Consider the following 12785-nt stretch of genomic DNA (forward strand, 5'->3'; position numbering starts at 1 on the left):
CTAGTTATTATTTAGCTGTAATGCAGCAGAATGTATATTTAAGTATAACATGTATAGGCTTTAGCGCATTCAAAATCTCGATCTCATTTCAAATAATGTAGAAAAAAATCCTCAAAAAGTATTTGTGATTCGGGCTCAGAGGTTCAGCAGATTACTGGAAAGGTGAATTTCCCTCCATTTCTTAAAATCTGGTGCTACTGAAAACACAGGATTTCCTACCAACACACGTAGAAGTCAAAGTAGTGGTGTTTTAATAATGGTTGCTTCCAGTTAAGGGGAAGCCCAGCTCCAATGTGTCTAACTGAAACACTTAACAGAACTGGGCCTTCATCGGTACACATCTTCTTTCCTTGCTGTAATTACAGGAAGTTCCTGAACTCCGCATGTGAATGCATAAGCTGTAAATAACACGAGTCCAAAACATCAGCGTACAATCATTTCTTTATTGAGAATTTTTTTTTTAAATGTATTTTTCTTATTTTCAGGCAATCAAAAATATAAGATTATCTTTTCTACTTTGCTTTTTCTCACATTTGCATTTCACAAACAGTGAAGTTTTTTTTCCATAAATAAAGTACAAAATACAATTTTCTCTAAATGCAAATAAATATCATAATAAATATATCAGTTTAAGTTAAACAACACAAGGTAACCAATACCCAAAAGGAATACTGCGGTGTTCCCTGAACCAGGCTGTCAAACACAAGGGGGGAAATAAAAGATAGTGTGCAATTTACAAAGTAGCAAATATTACAGAATGTTTTACAGAATCAAATGTTATTAAGTGTATATATTCAGATTTGAATTCACTGACATACCTTATTTGTATTAGAGCACTTTGATCTTTGTGCATTCTGCAAGTTGTATTTGCTTCCACGTCTACAAAACGACAGACACACACATACACTCTCACATGCATATTCTGTACAAGGCCCACACGCACACACGTCCACACACAGACAGAGTGAAGAACGAAGCTTTGGTTGAATGCTACTGAGAGATTTGACAGGTTCTCCCTTTAGAATTAGCTGTAAAGTGCATATCACAGACACATGTCAGGTCTCACTGGTAAAGGCTACTGAATCAAACATACTGTTTGTGGCACAGAGCATAAATAGCCTATTAGGTAGGGAAAATATTCAAGGCACAGGAATCACTGATTATCACCAAAGCTATTTTGATCACTACCAACATTCACCGGTAATGTCAAGACCTGCAGATGAGTTAATTTTGACGGAAGACCGCATATAAAGGTCTTATAAGCTACATGTTATGTATAAAAATAGATTGATAACATTTGGGTACTTAAATCATCTCAGTATGTGTAGTTAGTCTAAGATGAGCTCAACTTTACACACATAAATTAAGAACTTTAAGTGTTATTGTCGACTTGTTCTGAACAGTTCTGGTGCTGATGAAAGTCCAGATAGACAGAAAAGTTAAAAAGAAAGTCATTTATCTTTTGTTATTTCCCTTTGGATCCATTTAGTCAGACAGGGATAGGCGCTCAAACACAGTGAGCCTCTTGGTGGCTGAGCCATCAAAGGTCGGAGACTCGGTTCCACTGGAACTGCTGCTGCTGTAGGACTCCTCCAGGGAGTCCTCAGAGGAGAAACGCTGCAGTGAAGGCTTTACGAATGTTCCAGCAGCTGGAAACAGCATACTGCTGTCCTGGTGCTGCCCGTCCTTCACGTTGGTGAAGACACTGCTGTTGTTGCTACTGAAATTATTTCCATGACCACACACGCAACGTGAGACCTGTGGCTCCAAGATGAGAGGAATGTTATGGATGTCTCCAGCGCTCATACGGGTTTGCTGGCTGCCAAACGGGAATGCTGCTGCCTCACGCTGCACAGAGTCAAACACTGGGGAGAGAAGGTCAGCAGGAGGTGGAGAAACAGAGGGAGCACGGCTGAAACCCTGGTTAGGATCACCGAAGACCGAGGCGAATGATGGAGGGGAGGAGCTGCGAGAAGAGCCCAGAAACCCAGCGAAGCTGACACTCTGGCGGAGCTGGTGCCGTGGATTGTGAACACTGGGTGTTGTGGTAGTTTGCTGCCGCTGGAATTTGGCAGACAGTAACGGACCATCGCTGATTTTCTCCTCATGGATGAAGTGGCAGCGTGAACCATAGGGGCAGTAGCCAAAGTTATAGAAGGTTCTGCAGGGCTCTGTCTTGTATTTGGGGTGGCGGTACAGTCCTCTTAGTTCTGCCTCACCATGGGCAAACTGGCATTTGCTGCCATACTTGCAGCTGCCAGTCTCCTGGAAGCCACGGCACAGCTCAGTTTTGTAACGGTTAGAGGACACCATTGGTGGGGTCTGGGCAGAAACAGTAGATGAGGGAGGGAAGCCTGGTGGGGGAGGCACAGTAGTAGCAGTAGGGCCTGAGGGAAACAGCTCTGAGTTCTTCAGCTGTCCAAACGAAGAGAGAAGGCTGCTGCTGGATTCAGTTAGACTCATGGAGCGATCGGGACGGAAAGGTAGCTGTTTCTTTGTGGAGACAGGGGCCGGGCCCCAGATGGTTGGCCAGAGAGAGCTGCCAGTGTCGTCATTATTAACATGCTCAGTGCTCATGTTGAGGCTCAGAGAGCCAGGAGGGGAAGGGGTGAAAAAGGGGGCAGACCGATGGCTCTGCCCTGAGACTTCGTTCAAGGCCAGGTTGATCAAGTTCTGTAACAGACAGAGGAGACTGTTAGAATCCAAAACAATATATGTCTAATATTAATGAAATGCTGAACATTTTCAAGGTCTTTCTATAAAGCTTTATTTAGGATATTGGGTTACATAAATGCCAAACAAATAATAACAACAACAATAACAATAATGTAGCCAAATTAAATTGAGATTAACTGAAATAATATAAATGAATAAAATCATAGTTTGTGATTTTCTATTAGTTTACTGATACAGGAAGATTAAACTAGGGCACACAACCAACTGAGCAGCTGACCGTCTTAGTCACCTCATTATGTCTTAAATCACAAAGTGAGGAGGCCCTCTGTCATTTCAAAAGGTGTTCGCATCAAAACACCTTTTCAAAGTGTTACAGTCAGAGCGCCTAAGCCACGCCACCCACCAACTAGAAAAAGGGTTTTTCAAAACAAAAACAAAACACTGAAGTAGTTTGACTCACCTTTGTTAAGATATCGTCGAGCATTTCGGACATCCTTTTGGCAACAAGTTAAGGACTCGGGTCTGAACTCCAGTTGACTGTTGGATATATGTCCAGTCTTAAAAGTTAATGGTCGAGCCTCTCCTTTTAAGTCTATTTAAAAGCCCCTCCTAATACTGGGAGGAGTTTCCATTCCCCCTTCCGGGATGACGCTGCTGCTGCCTCAAGTTTCATATGAGCTAAGAGATGGGCGGGACTTAAACGGTAGAAGAGAGAGAGAGAGGAAGAGAAGAAAGAAAACAGTGTATTTTTAACTAGTTGCGTGAAATGTGTCAGTTTCGTAGGCAAGGGGGCCTATTTACATAGCTCTCATACCCACTCCAAACCTAGAACGGCGCACACTTGTTTTGCTGTTTTTGCTCTTATTCTGTACCAATTAGTGTGAATGATTTTTAACCGCACAAACTCTGTGATACTTTTTAAAACCCAAAGCGCTCAATGTAAAGTGGCAAGGAAGGCTGTTTATTTAAGATGAATACACGGACTCCTTTCATCTCAAAGTACAGGCACATCTGTTCTATAGTCTGTAGTAGTTAATAGATAGTAATAAACATATGCAGCCATATACTCATACATGACTAATGCCCAGCTTTCTGGAAGTGCCATCAATCATCTCTGATCAAATCGCCTCTACACTATATCTTTCGCTCACATTACGTTACATATACATCACTGTGCTTTCTTGTTTACCAGAATACATGCAAACATTTCCCCATCTGTGGTCTGGTTTCTGCTGTGCACCAGAGCTCCAGCAGAGTCTAACCATTACCAGAACACAGACAATAGAAGCATTGATTACAGATGAAAGAAACCAATAGTGGTCTCTTATTGGTAGTAGAGTGTGGTGAATAACTCCTTCACGTCATGTGTAGCCACACGTTTTTAAAGCTGTTTTAATGCAAGGTTTGCACACATACCCCACTTTGGATGGCCCACAGTGGAAATGAAGCTGACACATAAACTTCACAAACAAAACAAAAGTAATTACCAGAAGCATATTGTTATTAGTGTTTAACCATTTTTTCTTTCCACAGTGAGCATTGCGTTAGCTATGTTTTTCTGTCTTTCTCACAGGCATTAAAAACATGTTACATTAACACTTAACTTGTTTATAATATTCTGGGGTGATTTTTTTTTGTATAGTACGACTGTAGAAACACTCTGTGATTCACACATTGCATGGATCAGTTTCACACAGTGTCAAGTGTGAACAATAAATGTTCATATAGTCTGTACCCTGACACATGAAGCAGAAGATTTCAAGCCCTTTTTCATTTGCATTTTGCTGATTAAGACTGTGATAAAATATAAATATCACATGTCTCTTGGTCTAGTTGAGTCAATTCAACCACAGCCATGGTGAAGACCGTTAACAGACGATGACCACTAACACTGTCTACAAGGAGAGTAATCTACAGAGGGTTATTGGTGAAATGGCTGCCTGTTCACGGAGCGTAGTATCAAAAGCTATTGATGGAAATTTGACTTGAAGGGAAGAGTATGATAGGAAAAGGTGCACAAGCAACAGGGATGATTGCATACAGAAGATTATCAAGAAAAGTCAACTCAAGAACTTTGGAGAGCTTCACAGGAAGTGGAGCCACCACAAGAGCTGTCACGTTTCTGATATCTTAGAAATCCCCCATAGTGGGCTATCATAAGGCAGAAGATGAGACTCCCTCACCCTCCAAATCCACCTCAAAATAAAAAAAAATTAACAAGAGCTGGAGGCCACTGTCAAAGCAACCTGGGCTTTAGTTACAGCTCAGCACTGCTACAAGCTTCAACACATTGGTAATTTTTAATAAAGGCGCCCCAGTTAAGCACTGAGTGCATAAGTGAACACACTATCACGTGCATCTCTAATGCTCGTTTTTGTTTTTTTTAGACGCACTAGTACATCATTTCACACATGTCAGTAAATCTAATAGCTTCTTATTTTTCTGCGAAACTGCTACGCTGTTATCAGCCAAATGAAACACCAGATTTTTTTTGTCGCTACTGCTGCGTCATCAAGTCACATGAGTCATATTTACTCTAGTAAATGATGGCAAATATATTCTGATCACAGTTGTGAAACAGTAGAAAAGTCACAGTAAACAGAAGGTGGGTGCCGTGAGAAGAGCCACAAGGATTTAAAAAAAAAACCCAACAACTTTGCATTGTAAATCAAAAGTATTCAAACACTTTGGTAAAATTAACAGACTAAGCAAATCCTTCACTCCAAATCAAACGTAGCTCCCAACTGAAATTAAAGAGTTTTGCTTAAACAGGGGAATTATTAATGCATAAGGGGTAAGACTGGATTAACCTTGCAAAAGATATCTTCACATACAACATAAGTCTAGTAAATTAAACCAAAGCAGAAAATGAAAATACAGAAGTACATTGCTAGTAAATTAAGAGCGTGATTAAAGTTCCCACTTCTGTTTCAAGAAACACTGAGCCATAGCCAACCATAGAGTTTCGTTACAAGTTACCGCCAGAACACTTGGATGCTCTTCTTGCTCTCACTGTACTTTCTTAAGTGTACTCCCTCACAACAGCTCTCTGTATGTGTTTTTGAGCCTAAGTTTTCTCACTGTTAAATGCATAATGTTTGAGTTTTTTAAGTTACTGAGATGAGTTGCTTTTATTTTGGTTTTAAATCATTCTTGGGTACCATGTTGTATAAATGTGCAAGAGGGTTTGGTGAGAATCGCAATCTATATCATGTACACAACTCACAGGCCTCACATGCACGCCGACACTAACAGTGCAACTCAAGCCAAACGAGCCTCTCATGTTCAGCTATTAATAACTGCAGCTCCATATAAATAACCCCGCTGCATTTGATACAAAAGAGGGCATGCAACAATTGTTCCCATCTTTGCTGAAAAATTTAGTTCGTCAGCAGGCAAGTAAGCGGGCACAGACATGAGGGATGCAAAATACCAGCACTGACATCTTGTATATGTATATCTTTCCTTTGTTTGTATGTCTAAGTGTGGGTTACCTTACTATACTGGTTTCTAATGAAAGTCTTCCCGGTTGCATAGATTTTCTCTTTAACAGGGAGTGTCACGTAGAGTTATATTCAGAAAAAATGCTGATGGTGCTTTCCAGGTTCTTGTTGTGTTTTTTCTTTCCTTGGTGACTAAGAGAGTCTGTGCCCAATGCCAAGTATTCCACTAGGATGATTTTAGTGACACACCAGCAGACTTGAGGTCTTGTAACATGTTAGAACATGATCGCACATTTAATTCAAAGGAAATTGTCCCTATGAGGCAGGAAACTGTGGGAAAATTGTAATATGAGAAATGAAGACAATACTTTGTAAGATTGGGACTAATCCACAGAAAAATAAGTTAAGTACCAATGAGATTTTGAGTGCTCATGAGGTTTATTTAAACATCGAGTAATGCCAGTAGGTCATTTTCCACAGGTAAAAAGCCCAGACTTGAAAGCAAACATTCAATATATGTGGGGAGAAAATCCACCATGCAATGCAAATATGCATATTTGTATTATTCCCGTATCCCCTAATATAAATTTATTATGAAATGGAAAATCTTTACAATATGATTTTTATCTTTTTATTTGTTGCCTTATGAAAGGAATGTGCTGCAGTATGAATTTTATGCAGTTCTGTACCCACATCAGCTCTTAATTCTTTAGCTTTGCCAGTCACTTAGATGTACAGATGGGTCATTAACTAAAACAGGCCTGTGTTTACCCTTTTAACCATCCCCTATACGATTGGCTTTTACATTAACCCGCCTTTGCAAAATAGATCACTCTTTAAAGATATATAGAAAGTCTCCTGGGGGAATTTTAGATAATGTTATCCCTGCAGCTTAGTGGGTGATAATTTATAGCCTAATTACAGAGCTGGTGAGAAAATTTTCAATCTTGAAAATATCTCTAGCTGGCAAAAATATACTAGAATAGAAAATACACACACAAAAAAAGAAAAAAGAAACAAAAGAATAGTAAATACACCCAAACATGCTGTATTTTATTCCTCAAGGTTCATTATTCAAGAAACAACATAGAGGAGGGAAACTGGAGGGAACTTTTTAGGTGTTTGACTCACCACGGATGGCTGTGAACTGCCAAGTCATCATCATGTGGTTCAAGATGACTGGCAGGTGAGGTCAACATATATGGGAACACCCAACCTGCTATGGTTTCCATACTGCCTCTGTGTACTTATTTTCATAGAAGCTTCTCCAGCTTTATCTCTTTAGCCTTTCATTTCCTCTGTCCCTCTGTCTTAGGTCAAGTTGTAAGTAAAGCCACCGATAAATACGCTCTGGCCAGCTTGTCTCTCTAATAAGAGATACTTTGCAAATATTTAATCATGCCCTAACATTGCTATGGTGACATGCCAAACATTGCACGCCTAAATGGGCACAGGTTCAGCAGTTACTTAGCGACAGCTGTGGAGCAGGTTTGCAAAGCTAATATGGCTGACACAGAAATATGATGAAGCCAAGCTGCTCCTGATTCTAAATTTAATAGTTGATTCATCATGGTGAAAGGCCACGGAGGGAATTGCGAACGAAGAGGAGAAATAGGAGCATTAGAAGGGAGGGAGGAAGGGATTTTAGCTGCTGGAATTATGATGAGGGAAAGTACCTGTCTCCCCAAATGAATCCCAGACGCACTGTTTTTCCATCTTTATCTATGTAACAATTATGGATTCTTCTGTGTGGGGTGCACCGGAAGTGCACTGACCACACAGTACCACAGTGTACTGAGAATATGCAAAGACATGTGTTAAAATGAGGATCATTTGACTTAACAAAAGTGGTCTTTATAAGAACTGAAAGAACAAAAGGTCCTGACTAATGTCAGACTATAGATGCTGATTTAGAGCTGAGGAGGTAAACAGCGTGGTGCATGAAAATCATTTAAAATCTCCAGAACACTGTAAACAATGAACAACAACTTTTAACATAAGAGTTTCCCAATCACTTAGCCACACTGCGAAAACCTGTTTAGTCTCGCCTGCTTTCGATTCTAGTCCTAGCAGGTTTTATTTTTTGCTTTCATTGTGCAAACGCAGGTGTATTGACTTCTATTATTGTTTTTTTAATTGACATTCATTTTTAATAACTTAATTGTGTACTTTAGTGTATATTTATTGTTGACTTTTATGTATAATGTGTATTTTGTATTTTGCATAGCTTGTACTGAGGTTGTTTTCAATATGCTAAATATGCTACATTAAAAAAGTATATATACATCTCTCTCTCTCTCAAATGTAATGAAACTGTTCATGTTTTTCATGGGATTATTTGCACATTTATTTAATTAACCATTTATAATTATTTATTTGCCAAAGGTCAGAAAAAAACAAGTGCTAAATGCACTAAAGAACCAGATTTTTACCAAAGTGATACCCTATATCAAGAGAGATTGCAAAAAAAACTTAAGAACAATAAATATTAAATGGATAAAAAACCCAGGCAATTCTATGGAGCTCTTATGGATGACAAAATTTTCCAGAGATTCCCTCATAATCTTTACTCTGGGTTTGGGCTTAGTGTCACTTAGCAGTGCCACAGAGACAACGTGTAATGGATACAAAATTTTCAGTTTAGGGAGTCTCAGTGAATGACAATATAGCTGAAGGCCACATGCAGAAATGTTCCCATAAAGCAAAAGTGTGAGGTCGTTACCTGGAATTATGTGTGAAGGCATGCAGTTTGACACGGCAGACCGGTAATGTAGTAAATGTTGACTGTAGCGTGTGACGTCATCACTCATGAGTCATCTGCCAATATGTTTTACATCTTTCAAAATGTAAGTGCTACTTTTTGTTAGAGTTTGAGATTTATGGATTCAAACAACTGTGGTGTTTGTGCTTGTTTTGGTGCTGCTTTACGGTTCTTGTACCCTTAGTGAGGCGAGGTTTCTTTGTGTGTGATTTTGTTTTGTTTTTTTCTTGTTTGTTTGTATTTTTTTTAAAGACAGTCTTGTCTGGCAGCTTTACAATCAGAATCATGATCTGAATTGACTGATGTGCCAAACATAATTGGTTTTGCCAGATAATTCTATAGGGTCCTTTTGTTAGTGTTTTTCTTTTTTGGTCTTATTTATTTATTTATTTATTCATTCATTATGCTTCACAGGTGACTGTTAATAATACATTTCTACAAACAACAAAGTGTTAAATTCCACAGTGATGTCATACTGTACCAGTGTATGACTTAAACTGTGAATATAACAAAGCAAGTAACAAGTAAAGCCTAAACCATGAAATCTTCTGAAACTCAATTGTTTGTAAAAAAAAGAAAAAAGAAAAAAAAAAAGCATGTATGACTTTTAATTTAATGTATTTAGTTTGAGTTTTGCAATTCATTAAAAAAAATCTATTGTGTTATTTTATTAGTTTTTTTTTGAGAGAAAAATAAAGTCTTACTGATTAAGTAAGGGTAACTTGTGAATCTAATATGAAACACTTGTAAATTTAGGAACCATACTTCACATTAAACAAACACAGTACATTAAATTTAGGTAAGTTAGGTACTACTCTGAGGATGACTAAAGCCATCTGTTCAAAATCCCCACATTTTGTAACAACTGCAGGCGTATGTGTCTGTTCGGTTCATATGCTGCCGTATGCTACAAGTAATTACCAGTAATCTGGGGGTCAAAATAGATGATGACTCATCACAATGATTTGCGTATGTGTCATCCGTGTGAGACAACAAACAGACTGTCATTTGTTAGACTTTCTGCCGTGTTTTTCTTTCTCAATTATTGAAACCATTTTCAATCATGTTCCAGTGCTTTTAGCTTCAGTTTCTTTTTTACTACGTCTGAGCTGGAGACTGGTGTGAATAATCTTTTTCTACAAAAGATTTCAAAAGTCGGTGTCAAAACTAATTTACACTAAATCAATTTATGCAGCTATATGAAGATTTATCATACAGAAAATGAACAGCTTGTTACAAATGTAACGTTTATGGTACCTTTCCCCTAAATTAACAGTACTGATAATTATCAAAATCTTTTTTTTTTCATGTTTCTGTAATGGCTAATCCACCACTATATCCAACATCTTTAATCAAATGTTTTTGCTAAAAGATAATTATAATTTTTATCCATTAGTTTTCAAATTTAGTTTTTTACAAAAAAGCAGAAAACTAGTAGACCACATTATTTTTTGATTAAGATGCCAAGTTACAGTTATTCACTTGCAATCCTGAACAGAAAAAATTGTTTTAGTGGTTGCATGTTATGCTTAATTAATTACTGATTTCTGAAATTACAGTGTGCCTGTTCAATTTGGATATAAAAATATGAATTCTGTTTGTTATTTTATTAATTAATGGCAATATAATTGTTTGTGTGTTATCTTGTTTTCATGACAATTCGTCTACTAAATTTGTTATGTTCTATACAAATAACCTATAATAATACAAATCCCAGTTTCACATTATTAAATTCCATTATTAAAACTGCACAGGTGAACAAATACAGAGCTATGAAATTATATCTTTCAAGACAAAACAAAGTTTTATACTTAGACTTTAGTTAGATGGAAAAATAGACAAAAGGGACATAAGATGTAAACAAGGTAAAGGTTTAACATGTGACACAGATCAGCATGAGGCTGGACTGGTCAAACCTGCTTCTGCAGATTGTTTTTCAATGGTAGGTTAAGGTGTAATGCAGATAAACAACATAACATGCAACAAGTCCGACTGTACCAAAAGGTTCCTTTAAAGGCGTCTATTTTTTGTGTTAATGTAAAAAAGTGAAAACTGTGTTGTGAACTACAACATTGTTCAGGAATAAGACAGGCCTATACAGTAATATCTCTACACCTGACAAAAAAACAAAAAAAAAAGTAATAAAACATAAACCAAACTAAATCAGATCAAACCACCATCATTGTAGCATTAAGTCCATAACATTAGGTTTTGGTTTTTCATCCTAATGATGGCCTCCTTCTCTTTGTACCTAATACTGATAATTCTTGCAAAAATTATTCCGACAACAAGTTCAAAACTTCCCAGCTTTTTTATCTACTTAATTGCTCATTAAATAATAGGCTTATGTTAAAGCCATTGAATTAAAGCTAAAAGTCTGGACTTTACATCTTGATTGTTTTTTGTTGATTTAAAATGATGTTGTTGTTCAGTGAAGAAGTAAAACTGCAAATAAATATTTAATTGTCCCAAAGCTTATGGGGCTAACTATAGATGTAAAATCAGTCCTATCAACAAGCAGGTTTTAGTTGTTTATTATTGATTGATTCTGATTATTTTCAGTGGCTCCTTGAGTAGTGGCGCACAAAGGTCACCTGTCACAAAATTTGCTTGGGCAACACCAACTCTGACTCAGGATACTTAAAGTTAACAGGGTCAGGCAGCCGGGACTGTGCAGGACTTGCCTACTTTGGTCGCTGAGCTATAGTCAGCACCAGGTCAGCCTACGGGGAATCCCTGGGTGGGGCAGTCTGTGAGAAGGCCTTGGGTGGACCATTGTATAGAGAGGCCTGGGTGTCACAAAAAATGGCGTGATCACATGCCAGGTGGTGGTAAACAGCATAACCAAGTGCTATGCTTCCTCTTTGAGGTTGACAGTGGAGGAACAGAGAAAAACTGGCTCCTTACCACCTGAGAACATGTCAGTCAAACAGGAAGCTGGAAAGGACAAAGTAAGGAGTGATCGAACTTGTGAACATATGGCGTCAGGGGAGTAGGCAGACTCTCGGTCAAATGTTTGTAATTTTCTTTACACCTGAGACTGGAAGAGTTGTAGATGTTTGTCCAATACACCCATCATGGACAAAAGGTCCATTGATAGAGTCTAAAATACCTGGTCACCTCTTTCCCTAGCTCCCTGGATAAGATGGCTGTGTCTGCTAGGCCTATTCGTAGTCGGAGCATATTGTCAGTGAGAGTAGAATTAGTACCCAATTAGGACACACTCAAGAGGCAGGCAGGGCAAACAATGAATAAACAATCATTAGAAGAAGAGGGGTCAAACAATCCAAATATGCATAACAGAATACAACACAAGGACAGGACTATTTATACACATAGAAACACTAAAGGGTAATCATGAGAATAGGAAACACCTGAATGGCAAGACACACCTGAAAAGAATAAAGACAACAATGCAGAAACTAGACAAAAGACATAGAAGACAACCACCTATCACAGACTAACATGCTGAAACGTGACACTGAAGGGCATGGGGAAAGGCTAGGAAAATAACAAACTCACAGGTCATGACATTGCCTAACGAGAAAAAGAATTCCAGTTTGTTTTGGGAGGAGACACAAATCTCTCGGGGGTTGTCTGGAAGGACATTCAGTGTAAAAAAACAAAAGAAGAAAAGAAAAAGAAATCTGTCAAAACAAATACATAGAGTTACCTGATGTGGGGGAACACTTCTGAATAAATGGGGAGCCAAAAGTAGCTTTCTTTACATATGATTATTTACAGAGTTTATATTCTTGACATCATAGAATTGCGAATGCAACCAAACTTTATTTTTGTTTTCAGCTAGAACTTAGAAGTTATTTATTGGCCTTCTGTTGCCTTTGGGCAGTAAGAGCTTGTGGTTTCTTGTAAAAGAGTGAAATCTGGATGATGTGTGCCTTAGT

The 12785-nt window shown here is 38.1% G+C and overlaps 1 protein-coding gene across 1 annotated transcript; it reads right to left on the minus strand.

Moving 5' to 3' along the window:
* Positions 1-431: 431 nt before the first annotated feature.
* On the minus strand, positions 432-3247 carry LOC102207084 (tristetraprolin). Its single transcript, XM_005720760.2, has 2 exons — positions 3137-3247; positions 432-2673 (listed from the first exon to the last, which is right to left on the minus strand). The coding sequence occupies exons 1-2, from the start codon at positions 3167-3169 to the stop codon at positions 1486-1488; spliced, it is 1221 nt and encodes a 406-aa protein (XP_005720817.1). The 5' UTR covers positions 3170-3247; the 3' UTR covers positions 432-1485.
* Between the last annotated feature and the right edge of the window lie 9538 nt (positions 3248-12785).

The sequence above is a fragment of the Pundamilia nyererei genome, unplaced genomic scaffold, assembly GCF_000239375.1.
Source record: "Pundamilia nyererei isolate P.nyererei 1_Seehausen unplaced genomic scaffold, PunNye1.0 scaffold00003, whole genome shotgun sequence".
In the NCBI taxonomy this organism is placed as follows: domain Eukaryota; kingdom Metazoa; phylum Chordata; class Actinopteri; order Cichliformes; family Cichlidae; genus Pundamilia; species Pundamilia nyererei.